This window comes from Trematomus bernacchii, unplaced genomic scaffold (genome assembly GCF_902827165.1).
Source record: "Trematomus bernacchii unplaced genomic scaffold, fTreBer1.1, whole genome shotgun sequence".
In the NCBI taxonomy this organism is placed as follows: domain Eukaryota; kingdom Metazoa; phylum Chordata; class Actinopteri; order Perciformes; family Nototheniidae; genus Trematomus; species Trematomus bernacchii.
The window spans coordinates 230,001-244,980 of NW_022987580.1; the positions used below are offsets into that span (position 1 = coordinate 230,001).

General features: G+C 40.2%; 1 protein-coding gene across 1 annotated transcript in view; it reads right to left on the bottom strand.

Annotated features, from left to right (window-relative positions):
* The window catches only part of zbtb16a (zinc finger and BTB domain containing 16a), a 178,038-nt gene that overhangs the window by 99,781 nt on the left and 63,277 nt on the right, over nucleotides 1-14,980 (bottom strand). The window contains exon 3 of the mRNA XM_034126998.1: nucleotides 14,178-14,275. Coding sequence (XP_033982889.1) covers nucleotides 14,178-14,275 — 98 coding nt within the window. The remainder of the gene's footprint in view (nucleotides 1-14,177; nucleotides 14,276-14,980) is intronic.

Below are 14,980 nucleotides of genomic sequence, written 5' to 3' on the forward strand. Positions count from 1 at the left end.
ACACGGTGGCTATTTTTACGTTTGATTCCTCTAAAAAAACACAGCTTTTCCAAGAAGCCCGTGGCACAAGTACACGACTTCTGGCTAAGGAGGACAGCTGATGAGAGGAACACGCTTCCAATGAAGTCACATTTACACACACACACACACGCTCTGACACACACACACACACACACACAACATTTATCCAGGGCACCTCACAACGTTAACTGAGGTAATAACTCAAGTAAGAAGCAGATACATTATTTCATAGACTTCGACTGAATGCAACTTGTGTTTTTGCTATCAGAGATCAGCAAGTCCCTCCCTACACACACACTTTCCCCATGTGGAAATTAAAATACCTGTCTGACACTCACGGCAAAAATAAATCAAGTAAGAAGTAAATACATTTTCTCATAGACTTCTATACAATCTGATTACAGAGATCTAACAAGGCCCTCTTCTAAAAACACACACGTTGCTCATGTGGAATTAAAACAACCTGCCTGACACTCAAGGCTGTAATACATTAAGTTAGAATAAGATATATTTTCTCATAGACTTCTATACAATCCAACACCAGACAGCTAACAAGACCCACCGCTACACACACTTTGCCCATGTGGAGTTTAATCAACCTTTTTGACTCTCAAGGCTGTAATACATTAAGACAGCAGCATATGAATTTTCTCATAGACTTCTATACAATCCAACACCAGAGATCTAACAAGTCTTCCCCTACACACACATACAATTTGCCCTGTGGAGTTTAAACTACCTTTCTGATAATCAATGCTATAATAAATAATGTCAGAAGCAGATGCATTTTCTCATAGACTTCTATCAAATCAGATAACAGAGATCGAACAAGGCCCCCTCCCTAAACACACACTTTGCCCCTGTGAAAATAGAAATCCCTGTCTTCCACTCTTGGCTAATGCTACAGTGTTGTAACCCTGCATTGTGTCACTTCTTTCCCAGACCTGACCTGACCTCCTCTCGTGTAATATTAGCCAGCTGAAATTTGTCCAGCTGCATAATCCCAGCGGTGTTTGCAACAGTAAATCAAAACAGTTCAGGGGAAGTATTACCAGAAGTGCAGAAGAAAATAAAGTGGGTGGGGGGGCTTAACGTTGCAGAGAAGGAGTAATGTAATGATAGAAAGCATGAGCTACTGCCGTTTATCCACTCTGTCTGTCATCCTGTGTAAATACACCCAGGGAGACAGCCATGATATATATATATACCATGCGTGTGTGTGTGTGTTTGTCTCTGTGTGTGTGTGTGTGTTATTTCAGGCTGCTAACACAAAACATATTTAAAGAAACCATTGACTTCCAGATGAGGGAGGAAGTGCTAGGGTTTTTAAGACTCATTCCTGCAGCTCTCTTTTAGATTGTTGTATTATTGATGTCTTGCTGTCAGGAGACGAACGATTGGAAGTCAGCTCAGCCTTTTGGTCATCTTCTGTCAGAGTCTTTTGATAAAAAAAATACGCTTTCAGATTACCTGGAGACTCGACCCAGCAATTCCACCTGATCCCGGTTTTAGCCCCCTTGAGACACACACACACACACACACACACACACACACACACACACACACACACACACACACACACACACACACACACACACACACACACACACACACACACACACACACACACACCACACACACACACACACACACACACACACACACACACACACACACACACACACACACACACACACACACACACACACACACACACACACACACCACACACACACACCACACACACACACACACACACACACACACACACACACACACACACACACACACACCAACACACACAACACACACACCACACACACACACCACACACACACACACACACTCTGGAGCAAACAAATGTCTGCAGCCTGTGAATCTTCTGTTAATGGTAAGCTTGTGTGTGTGTGCATCAGCTGGAGTAACATAAACTGTACATGTACTGTATGCAACTTAACATTCTATTTGTTTTTCCAAAGCACTTTCCCTCATGTTGCAAATATAAACTGAGGTAATAAATCAAGTTATAAGTAGACAAATTGTTCCATAGACTTCAATTTGTGTGTGTGTGTGTTTGTGTACGCAAGTACAGTAATTGTATTTAAAAAGCACTTTACCCTAAAGAAAATCATGTCAGAAAGAGACACGTTTTCTTTTAGACTTCTATGGAAACAAACATATTTTTTTATACTAGAATGCATCTTTCTTCACTTTCCAGAACTGTTGTTGCAGTCTCCTTAAATCAATTCTGTTATTTGTTATGCTGTTTTGAACTCCAAGGGAAACAGCAGTGATATATTGAGTGTGTGTGTGTGTGTGTGCGTGTGTGCGTGTGCAGTCATGCAAACCGGAACATCAGCTGTTGTAAAAAAACTGTACATGCATTTAGGCCATACTTCTTTTTTTTTCTGAACTACTTATTTTCCTACTATTTGCTTTTAATAGTGCTTTCCCCCCGTCACCCCTCCCTCCCCTGAGCCTCCTGTCTCCTTTCTCACTCATGCACACACACACACACACACAGTCACACAGTCACACACACACAGTCACACACACACACACACAGTCACACAGTCACACACACACAGTCAGACACACAAACACACCCACACTTAGGAATTTATGGCCTGGAAGTCAATCAAGTTTCATTAATTTCTGGGTTTGGGTACAGTACAGTGTGTTCCTGGATTCACATCTGCGAGCGATCATAAACGCAGGAATGCTGGCAGAACATCCAGACCTGCCGGCACAAATATGTCGTCATCAGTGTGAGGGAGGAGCCGGCACAACGCCAAAACAGCACACCAGCCGACAGCCAAACAGCCAAACAAACGCCACGGAGATAGAAACGCAGACAGAAAGCGATTGGAAAGCAGGCCCTTTCCGCCTCGCCGTGTTCATATCCAAATTCTTCGCATTTTTCCTCCTCTGAATTCTCGGACATTGACGTGGGCATATTTCACTCCCACGCTCAGACTGGAATCAGATTGGGATCAGATTTGGAACAAAGCTTTTAATTTCAGAGAGCCAAGATGAACATCTGGTCAGGGACAGCAGGAAGACCGAACCTCTGGCTGACTGTGTAATAATGTTAGTTAATGTGTACTGTTCGTGTCAAATCAAGAGTTGGACAATTGAAAGGTTATTTAAGTGGACAGCCACTGACAGTTAACAGTATTTCTCTTTATATAGCCATAGGAAGTGAACGTAGTCACTGTGACGTCACCCATTGATTTGTTGAATTCGGTTTGGAAGCCTCTAGTGTGTCATTTTTGGCGTCACCATCTTGTTTTTTTGGAACCAGAAATGTCAGGAGACGTTTCCACATTTTGCTAATTTGGGCCAACAAATGTTATTAAGCAAATGTGCATTTCTCAAATCCTAATCACAGACAGCAACACCCTGACAAATGGAATAGATTAAATATCATTTGTCATATGGCGTTTCTCATTAAAACATAAAGAGGCCGACATACATCTGGCCGGAAAATGATTTACGGTTTCTTTTTGGTGACTCCACAGAGGGGAACTAAGTGCATCTAAAATCTGAACAAAGACATGTTATGGCAAACAAATCCTTACCATTAACTTTCATGAAATGAAAATACAAACTGTGATCGGGTTAAAGTTCTAAGACGAAAACACGTACACACTGTCAATCACAAGGAAGCCCCGCCCCCAATTTTACGCAGTATTTTTGTCTCTTTACTCTAAGTGGGACCACAATTCACCAAAACAAACATCATGTATTAAAGAAGACTTTAAACTATATATTAAGACCATCAAGTAATTGTTACCATGTTAACGGTTAAGGGCGACTGTGGCTGCGAGGGAGTGCGGTCGTCTTTCAACCAGAAGGTTGTGGGTTCGATCCCAGCCCATGCAGCCAACATGTCGATGTATCCCTGGGCAAGATACTTGACCCTGAGTTGCTCCCGATGGCCAACGGTGTGTGAATGTTAGGTCCTAGAGTAAGGTACACTGCTCTGTATGAATGTGTGTGAATGTTAGGTCCTAGAGCAGGGGTGCCCAACCTTTTTCGAACCGAGAGCTACTTTTAAAGTTGCCAGTCTGCCGAGATCTACCAGTCCAAAGAGAGAGGCGTAGCCATTACTGACAGCCTACTACCAGGTAAATACACACTTCTACTTGTATAAAACTGACCTTTGTACGATTAATACTTCATAAAATACTGCAGATCCTTTATCTTACCTCTTTCTAATCTACACACATACAAGTATTTAACTGAAGTGTTGTTGATACAGAGTAGGAGTTTATTCACACGTCACATTGAACAGTGCTGCCACATATGACACAGGAGAAAAAGACTCTGAACCCTTTCTTTGCCATTATATAAAAATAGTGTTGCTACAAAAGTATAAATTAGGCTTACTAATAAAACAACTCAGATCTGAAGCTACACAGGAATCTGCTGCCAGAGTGCAATAAAAAAGACTAAATTAATAGAATCAAACTATTTGTTGTTGCATTTTAGTAGAGTATAAAAATAAATGCCTTTAAAATAGGATGCAAGCAACACTAGTTTCTTAACCTGAATTGATAATAAACTATAATCAATTTAAGTTTGCATTCTTATACCATTTTGTACAATCATTATAATGAATCAGTTCAAACAAACTCAAACTTACAGCTGATTAATAACGGTATCTAACTTGAGTTTTTATTATATCAAAAACCTGTTGAAATGCTACTGTTATTTTTACTGTCTCCAAAAAGCGCGTCGGCAGCCTCCAGGAATGCTTCTTTCACAACTTCTCCGTCTTTGAAAGACTTCATGTGTTTCGCAAGAACGTGCCTGACACGATAAGATGCTATGGTAGCAGCCTTGCTCTTGTTGTTGGGCCTGGTGAAAATGGACTGCTGTGCATTTAGCTGTCCTTTCAGGTCCCTCACCTTTTGGGAGCGTAGGGCAGAGTTAGGAGGGAATTCCGTCTCGTAGCGTTTGTGCACTGTTTTGAAATGCCGCTCCTAAATGACCCTTCTTCGATAAAGCCACGCTCGCATTGCAGATGAGACAGATGGACTTTCAATTGGAACAGATACAAAAATAATCATCCTCCCACTCGGAGTGAAAATTATATATTTTGGGCTTTTTTGCTTCTGCCATAATTGCGGTCTTGTGTGTGTGCGGACTGTCACTCCTGTTGCCACGGACAACGTCAGCGAAATAGTGCCCACTGCCCACCAGCCACGCCCCGACACATGGGGTCACGCCGGCCAATCACAAAGCTTTGATGCGTTCAAGTGCATTATTCTGGCACAGGAAGATTATGTTATAGGACATTAACGATAAAACAGAATATTGTTGTTCTATTTTTAGACACATCTCGCGATCGACTGGGAATCTCCCGGTCGATCGACTGGTCGATCACGATCGACTGGTTGGGCACCCCTGTCCTAGATAAGGTACACTGCTCTGTATGAATGTTAGGTCCTAGAGTAAGGTACACTGCTCTGTGTGAATGGGTGTGAATAGGTGAATGACATGTAGTATGTAAAGCGCTTTGAGGGGTCTTAAAGACTGGATAAAGCGCTATATAAGTACAGTCCATTTACCATTTAACTCCACTAGTAAATCAAGTTAGAACTAGATGACTTATATACACCTATACAATCAGACTTCCTTTTGCAATCACTTCCACATTGGATTTAGTGCCTTTTTATAGCATATTTTTGTATCAAATGATTAATTTGGTGTATACCTTTTTCATAAATTAACATAATAAGGAACATCCTGTCTTAGTTTGTTGTCCTTTTCTATGTGTGAGTGGATTTTGGAAGAGGTTAAATAATTCAGTAATTGCATTTTGATGATACTACCACTGGGGTTGAGCTATTGTCAGACATCTATTTCTACAAATGGTGGTTTTAAGCAATCATCCCCTACCTATCCCCAGCTCTTTCCTTTTTAGCATACAAGCCCAAAAAAAGGAATAACCCATAATGCTTTGCTAGCAGCTGAGGTGTCGTAAAACAAAAACTCCCCTCAGGCCTGGTCAGGAACATTTATTTCTAAAGTGCAAACCTCACTCTGGAAATACACTGTACTGTCTGACTAATGCTCAAACCAAACAGAAGCATACCGGAGCGATGAAGCGGTGTGACACACTGTGACACACTGTGACACATGACCCCAAATAACAAGGGATTATCATGGAAAGTCATGTTTCCATCAACAACTCCTAGAGGTGGGAGGTAGTGGAGTACAAATACTTCGTTACTGTACTTAAGTAAATGTTTCTGGTATCAGTACTTTACTCCACTACTTATTTTTCTGACGACTTTTTACTTTGACTTCTTACATTTTGAACCCAAATACCTGTACTTTCTACTTCTTACATGTTGAACACAAATACCTGTACTTTCTACTTCTTACATGTTGAACACAAATACCTGTACTTTCTACTTCTTACATGTTGAACTCAAATACCTGTACTTTCTACTTCTTACATGTTGAACCCAAATACCTGTACTTTCTACTTCTTACATGTTGAACCCAAATACCTGTACTTTCTACTTCTTACATGTTGAACCCAAATACCTGTACTTTCTACTTCTCACATGTTGAACCCAAATACCTGTACTTTCTACTTCTTACATGTTGAACCCAAATACCTGTACTTTCTACTTCTTACATGTTGAACTCAAATACCTGTACTTTCTACTTCTTACATGTTGAACCCAAATACCTGTACTTTCTACTTCTTACATGTTGAACACAAATACCTGTACTTTCTACTTCTTACATGTTGAACCCAAATACCTGTACTTTCTACTTCTTACATGTTGAACACAAATACCTGTACTTTCTACTTCTTACATGTTGAACCCAAATACCTGTACTTTCTACTTCTCACATTTTGAACACAAATACCTGTACTTTCTACTTCTTACATGTTGAACACAAATACCTGTACTTTCTACTTCTTACATGTTGAACCCAAATACCTGTACTTTCTACTTCTTACATGTTGAACTCAAATACCTGTACTTTCTACTTCTTACATGTTGAACACAAATACCTGTACTTTCTACTTCTTACATGTTGAACCCAAATACCTGTACTTTCTACTTCTTACATGTTGAACTCAAATACCTGTACTTTCTACTTCTTACATGTTGAACTCAAATACCTGTACTTTCTACTTCTTACATGTTGAACACAAATACCTGTACTTTCTACTTCTTACATGTTGAACACAAATACCTGTACTTTCTACTTCTTACATGTTGAACCCAAATACCTGTACTTTCTACTTCTTACATGTTGAACTCAAATACCTGTACTTTCTACTTCTTACATGTTGAACCCAAATACCTGTACTTTCTACTTCTTACATGTTGAACCCAAATACCTGTACTTTCTACTTCTTACATGTTGAACACAAATACCTGTACTTTCTACTTCTCTCATTTCCCAAACAGGCTGGTTCCTTTAGTTTGAATGTGTGTTTGGTGGCGTGATCATTATTATTTAGAGTCATTGCGTGCCTATTGATTTGAACACGATCCGTGTATCCATCATTTCCTGGTCTTCTCTAAAGAAGAGGGACCAATGAAAACGTTGTCATGTTGCCGTTGTTCAGCATGGAAACATTCATTAGCTAACAATGACATTATTGTTCTATTCATATAAAGGGAGGTCAGGTACTCGTTAACCTCTTAAGCCCCAAGCCGGTTTTTCAGGTCTCAGGCTCGAAAATGACATTCCCAGAACAAATGACAATAACTTAACTTCTAAAAGGGTTAAATTAATAATCTTTTTTCTCAAAGCAATGATAAACCTGTGAGTTGGATGTAGAACAGTTAGAATCAATATAGATGTTTTTATTTTAAAGTAAATTCAGATTGAACATAATAAAAAAATTTAAATTATAGTGTCCGTCCAAAAATAAAAATTACTTATAGTGAAAACCACCCTTGAATGATGGTAAGGTAGATAAAAGCTTTAGGAATCCAAACTATAACATATAATAAGTACCCTGTATCAAGATTGATGCTAAACAAGTTAAATGTGACCTTTTTAAGAGATTTAGACACATTTGTGTGTATTTTCCATATCTCTGGCCCCCTCGGTCGATTTTGATGATTGACACCTCTTTTTAACCGTTAGAGCCAATAGAATTGAGGGGAAGTTCCTAAAATCCATCTAAACATTTCCATTGAGGAGTGAGAGTGATGCGCAGCCAGGTGGCCCAAAGCCGGAAGCTGGGTTGTAGCTCTAATAGCAGCTAATATGAAATCTCCGTTTTTGACAAAATGTTATGATGGATTATCAGTAATCATTTCAAAGTGACACAGACACATTGGATGAACCTTCAGCAGCGTGTATATGCGTGGTAATGCCATTGAACACAACTTTTGATCAGAAAACAGCAAAGGTGAGACGTATTTGCCGTTTTGGCTCCGTAAAGTGAAGTTGTGTGTTGTCTTATCTTGCCTTCGCTGTCACGATTCAGACGGTCGGCGTTAGAGTTGTGTTTTGTTTCGGTAAAAATGGTTTGTACTGTATCGTCAGTTCGCTGAGTTTCTTCCCGTTAAGTGGGTATGACACATTCATAGGTTGTTACATTTTAAGAAGTGTTAAGTTGTGTTTTGCCCCTGTACTGTACTTTTTACTTAAAGTGGACCTATCATGCTATATTATAATAATATAGTGTAGGACCATACCTATATAAGGCATATTTATACTTTTTTTTTTTCAAAATACCAAACAGATCATGCATTTTAGCCATGCCTCATTTTGCTCAATTTGCACTTTTTTAGCTCTGTTTTAGCAAGGGCAGATTCAGTGAGAACAGCACCACCTACAGGCCTGGCATATGTACTACAGCGTCTCCAGCGCTTTGGAACGGCAATGGCCGTGGCTGTCTCCTCCTGATTGGTGGAGTTGGCCCAATAGCCGTAGCGCCACCGTCCTGACGTCAGGACAGTGTTCAAATCTGGATCAGTTTTTATCAGATCCGTTGCAGCCCCTTTTTTAGAGATTTGGGTATGGAGGAAAATAGAGAGGGTTGTGTTTTCTGACACTTGGTGAGTTCCCTGGAACACCGGGGACACATATTCATGTAGAAAAGACGTACACAAGTGCATTTTGCATGATAGGTCCCCTTTAAGTACATTTCAAAGCCCTCTTTACTTTGACTTGAGTAAAGAAGTTTAGTCAGTACTTCTACTTTCACCAGAGTATTTTTAAACACGAGTATCTGTACTTCTACTTGAGTAAAGGATGTGTGTACTTTTGCCATCTCTGATCATTCCTCTGGTTAGCAAGTACATCTCCCATTATGTTCTGTCAGCAGACATGTCTGTTTTCTTTTGAAAGATAATGCTGTGCTAAGTGGCCCATGTTGACATTTTGATGTTTTTACCACTTTGTTTTCTTGTTTATATGTGTTTTTTGGGCTATTTATTTTCCGTGTATTAATAACAATGGCCTTTTGTTAATTAAGGTTTCTCCTTGTGCTTTAGTTTCTTGACGCCAAAACCATTTCCAGAGTTGGGGAATAATCTTACTGCATCTGGAGCTGTTGAATGTTAATATTAAGTATTATCTTACCATTACAAAGTGAAATGTCAATTAAATTCAATCAGCTGTTCATAGATTTGCATTATCACAAATGGTTTAGATGCCTGTATGTGTGTATACACTGTGTTGTAAATGCATGTATCTGTTGTCCTTCACTAAGTGGCTGCACATGCTTAACAAGAACAGTGAAGCAAAAGTGAAAAAGTAAGTAAGTGTGTAAGTAAATCAATACATGCTTAAAAACTCATTTTGGTTTCCTCACACATTACGGAGATCACCTCTCCATTCATATATCATCACACTGTGTCCTTGAGCAACACTTAGCCCACGACTGCTACTTAAATAAAGATTGTTCTTTCTTTTTGCTTCAGGTCTTACACACACATCTGTACTTTGTACACACACTGTAAAGAGAGGATTAACACACACACACACACACACACACACACACACACACACACACACACACACACACACACACACACACACACACACACACACACACACACACACACACACACACACACACACACACACACACACACACACACACACACACACACACACACACACACACACACACACACACACACACACACACACACACACACACACACACACACACACACACACACACACACACACACACACACACACACACACACACACACACACACACACACACACACACACACACACACACACACACACACACACACACAACACACCACACCACACACACACACACACAGCCTTTGACCTGCATTCATTTTTTGAAACACTTTTAATTAAATTACAGATGAACTGATACTCATTACAGATACCTTAAAGTACTACTAGCCAATATTTTTTTTATTGAATTTTATGTTTTATTGCACATGACTTCTTATGTTTGTATACATATTTTTGATTTGATTTAATTTAATAATTTTTATTGCACATTTCCACTAACTTCTTTACATACTTTATTTTATGTTTTACGATATATTCAACAAAATAGCCTTGAGATCCAATATTTAGCCCATTGAGTTGAATCAATTTCAGTTTGTTATTGTGGTTTACCTGCTGTTACATGGGGCTGAAAGGGGCTACATGATATTGGTCACAGTTCACACACTGGCACTACTATTGTATACTTTAATTTAAGGTAAAACAATGTGTAGAAACACAAAAAGCACCTTTCAAAAAGTGTCTGAGTCACAGCTCTCCTCCCTGATCCAACCCCCTCAGCTCAGCAAACACTGTCAACAGTAAACGTCAGGCGTAGATAAAAAAAAACACAACGTGCCGAGAGAGGACAGAACGAGACGAGAGGAAAATAAATAGCTGGCACAAGGTAGACTGTACATACTGTACCCAGAGAGGTGGCAGAGAGCCAGAACTGGAGAGACGCCAAGTCCTGAAACAAGCACAGAGAGAGAGAGAGATAGGGGCGGAGAGAGAGGGAGGGAGAGGGAGAGAGGGAGAGGGAGAGACAGAGAGAGAGGGAGAGACTGATAGAGAGACAGAGAGAGAGGGAGAGACTGATAGAGAGACAGAGAGACAGAGAGACAGAGAGACAGAGAGAGAGGGAGAGACTGATAGAGAGACAGACAGACAGACAGACAGACAGACAGACAGACAGACAGACAGACAGACAGACAGACAGACAGACAGACACACAGACAGAGAGACAGGAGGCAGCAGCAGAGTCTGAAACATCCACAACCTGCTGTGAATACCAAAAAGCTTCTCTACTCTCTCAATTCATCTCTATGATAGGAGAAAGGAGCTGACGGATGATGGAGGGGGAACAGGAGGGTGAGGAAGAGGAGGGGGAACAGGAGGGTGAGGAAGAGGAGGGGGAACAGGAGGGTGAGGAAGAGGTTTTAGGACTCGGTGAAGTGTCATCATTACAGAGAGAGACACGATACAAGTAGAGACACGAGGAAAGCCTTGAAAGTCGACTGAGGGAAAAGGGCAACAAAAATATGTAAAAAGTGCAAAAGGAATTTTTATATAAAAAGGCCCTATTATGGGTTTTGAGGTTTTTCTCTTTATATTGTAATAAATAGGTTTGAGTGCATGTAAATGGTCTGCAGAGGCTAAACTTCCTGTTTTTCTCTCCCACATGATGAAAGACGTAGAAAAGTCCAGAAAGTCAAATGGTGGAAGCAGGAAATCTGAGAAAGTTCAATGTTTTTACTGAAAGTCACAAACAGTTATTAAAGCCATCGAAAACGCTATATTCTTCTTTTTGGTTCGATGTGCTCCTTTTCTGATGCAAGCTGAAGGAGCAGCGCTGGTGTAGGAGGAAGAGGAGGAAAGGGGGAGGAAGGGGGGGGAGGAGGTTGAGGGTTTTGGGACTCGGTGAAGTGTCATCATTACAGAGAGACGAGACCCAGAAAAGCCTTGAAAGTCAAACGGTGGAAAATAGAAAAAAAGACACAGAAAAAGACAAACGCGGAGAATGAAAGGAGCTGAGGCTCGGCGGCGTCTCTTCCCTAACCGTCGCCCGTCTCACAGAAGCCTGTCTCGCCTTTCACCAAAAGCGTTCAGACCAAAGCTCGATGAATCAACACGATATGTGTGTAACAGCTCTGATGTGTGTGTAACAGTGCGGGTTGATGTGGAGCGCCAACACACACACACACACACACACACACACACACACACACACACACACACACACACACACACACACACACACACACACACACACACACACACACACACACACACAGCAGAGAAAGAGAAAAGTTTGTGCCGCTGTTGCTGCTAAAAATACTCTGCCCACATCTTCCGCTCCACTGCCGCTCTCAAGGTGGAGTGTGTGGTTCTTCCTCGAGTGTGTGTGTGTGTGTGTGTGTGTGTGTGTCTGTGTGTGTGTGTGTGTGTGTGTGTGTGTGTGTGTGTTTCCATTTGATCTCCTATCAGCAGAGTTTTCACATCATGTCAATGGGGGCAAATTGTGAGGTGTTCAATAAATGACCTACTTTCTGTTGGATATCTTGTCAGATAACGATGTGGTGCAAGAGGGAAGACTGTATTTACTGTATGTTTGAAATCATTTTAACACTTAATTATAAAAGGTCATATCTCTTCTTTTAATCCATGTTCCTGTACCACTTGTGGTTCAAATCTCTCAGCTCTGAACAACTAAACCAGAGGTGTCCAAACTGTTTTCACTGAGGGCCACATGCAGAAAAATATAGATAAATAGAGGTATATTGCCTTATAGGTTAAGTTATAAGTTAGCGAAATCAATCAAATGTAGGTAAATTATTCTTGATAATTGAATATGCTTTAAGGAACAAACAACCCTCATCACAGCTCTCCAGAGGGTTTCATTTAGTTAGTTGGCAGCTCATTCCTTAAAACAGAAGCCTCAGATTGCTTATCACAAGGCGACATATGAACGGTATATTTCAAGCTCGTTATCTAAATAAAAGTAATTTTTTTAACTCAGATTTGTTAGAAAATATTTTTAACTGATTAATCATTAGTCATAAAAATGTACTATAATAAACATATTTTACACATATTTACTTTGATTCTGAGGTGAAAATGAATTATTTTAGATTACATGTTTTCTCTTATTGCCCATTTTTCTGATGTTCTGATATTTATTCAGTTTTGTTCTTTTATTGCCATGTTTACCTTAACTTTCCTATATTTAGTTAGATTTTTATTTTATTTTATAATTTCATTTTTAATTTTTCCTTAATGACTTTCTTAATTCTAATATAATTTGTTATTTTACTCTAAAATGAGGCAACAATTAACAAACCCCTTTCCCACCCCGGGAATAAATAAATAAATATTCAAATGTTTTATTCTGATAGTGCCAAGTAAACAATTCACACCACTAACTGTGTCCCATTGGGAACCCTGGGCCAACTTCAACACATGGATTTGGGGTTTTGTGTGAGCGTGTGTGTGCATGTGTGTGTGTGTGTGTGCGTGTGTGCGTGTGTGAGGGGGTTCCCTTAGAGGTCCCATGGCTTTTACAGTGTCTCAATAAACCATCTGCACTCAGTGCTTTAGAAATGAGGAGCTCTTTGCTGCCTATAAAAGACGGCCATGCCATTAAAAACAGTGCTGCGCTAAGTAGGGACTGCTGGTGTGTGTGTGTGTGTGTGTGTGTGTGTGTGTGTGTGTGTGTGTGTGTGTGTGTGTGTGTGTGTGTGTGTGTGTGTGTGTGTGTGTGTGTGTGTGTGTGTGTGTGTGTGTGTGTGTGTGTGTGTGTGTGTGTGTGTGTGTGTGTGTGTGTGTGTGTGTGTGTGTGTGTGTGTGTGTGTGTGTGTGTGTGTGTGTGTGTGTGTGTGTTCAGACCTCTAATGTTACCGAGGTGTTGGCTGGCAGCATGACGATGTGCAGGCACCTCTTTGGTGAAGTTTCTCAGAGTAGTTTTTAATCCAGAAATCACAGACACGGGGTGTTTCACATACTTAAAACTATTATGTTTACAGTAGGATGAAGCATGTGTGAAAGCAAGTTGTCCATTCATTTAAAGTAATACTTGAGTACATTAACTTTCCACCCCTGCCTACAATCAGCAGGAAGCCAAACAGGCGTGGCTCGACAGTGATCGTAGTGTGGTTTTAGGGTGCGTTTGATTTCCTTACCTGAATGAGACAGCAAATGCATCCGTAGACGGAGGCTGTCCAGGAAACTCTTTCCACACAACTCACAGCCGTAGGTCTTCATTCCACTGTGCATCTTCCTGTAGACAGAGAGCAGGGAAAGAAACATTTTACGGTCTGTTTTCAGCAGGTACAATAGTGTGCATAACCTTATTATAGAAATGACCTCGTTTCCATTAGACACTCAGATAACAGTGGTGTAAGATGAAGCAAGATCCTCCTGGAAGACGTTTTAAATCATGTTCACACTTCATGAAATAAGTACTCATGATCTATCTCATCTTTAAATCCCAAAATACTCATGTACCCTTCAAGCTTCAGTTTCTCTTTTACCTTAAAGGGAAACCAAACCATAAGCATTACCTTTAAATAGATTTCATGTACTGAGTGTTGTTCTTTTTTTTCGTTCAATGTTCCAGAAAGCTTTTAGTCCATGTCCTTTTTTTAAATACAAACAGAACAAACATGTTCTGTTCTTGACTGAAATAATGTGCATGATGCTTGTGTTCCTGACAAATTGACTTTGTTTGAGGTTAATATGAGTTCTTTATAAAGACACAAAGGCAATTTAAATAAAACGGGCAATATTCTCTACTTTAAAGAGTCCTCTCCTGCTGATGTTCAGGTGTATATCAGTATGTAGTGTCTCTACTTTAAAGAGTCCTCTCCTGCTGATGTTCAGGTGTATATCAGTATGTAGTGTCTCTACTTTAAAGAGTCCTATCCTGCTGATGTTCAGGTGTATATCAGTATGTCGTGTCTCTACTTTAAAGAGTCCTCTCCTG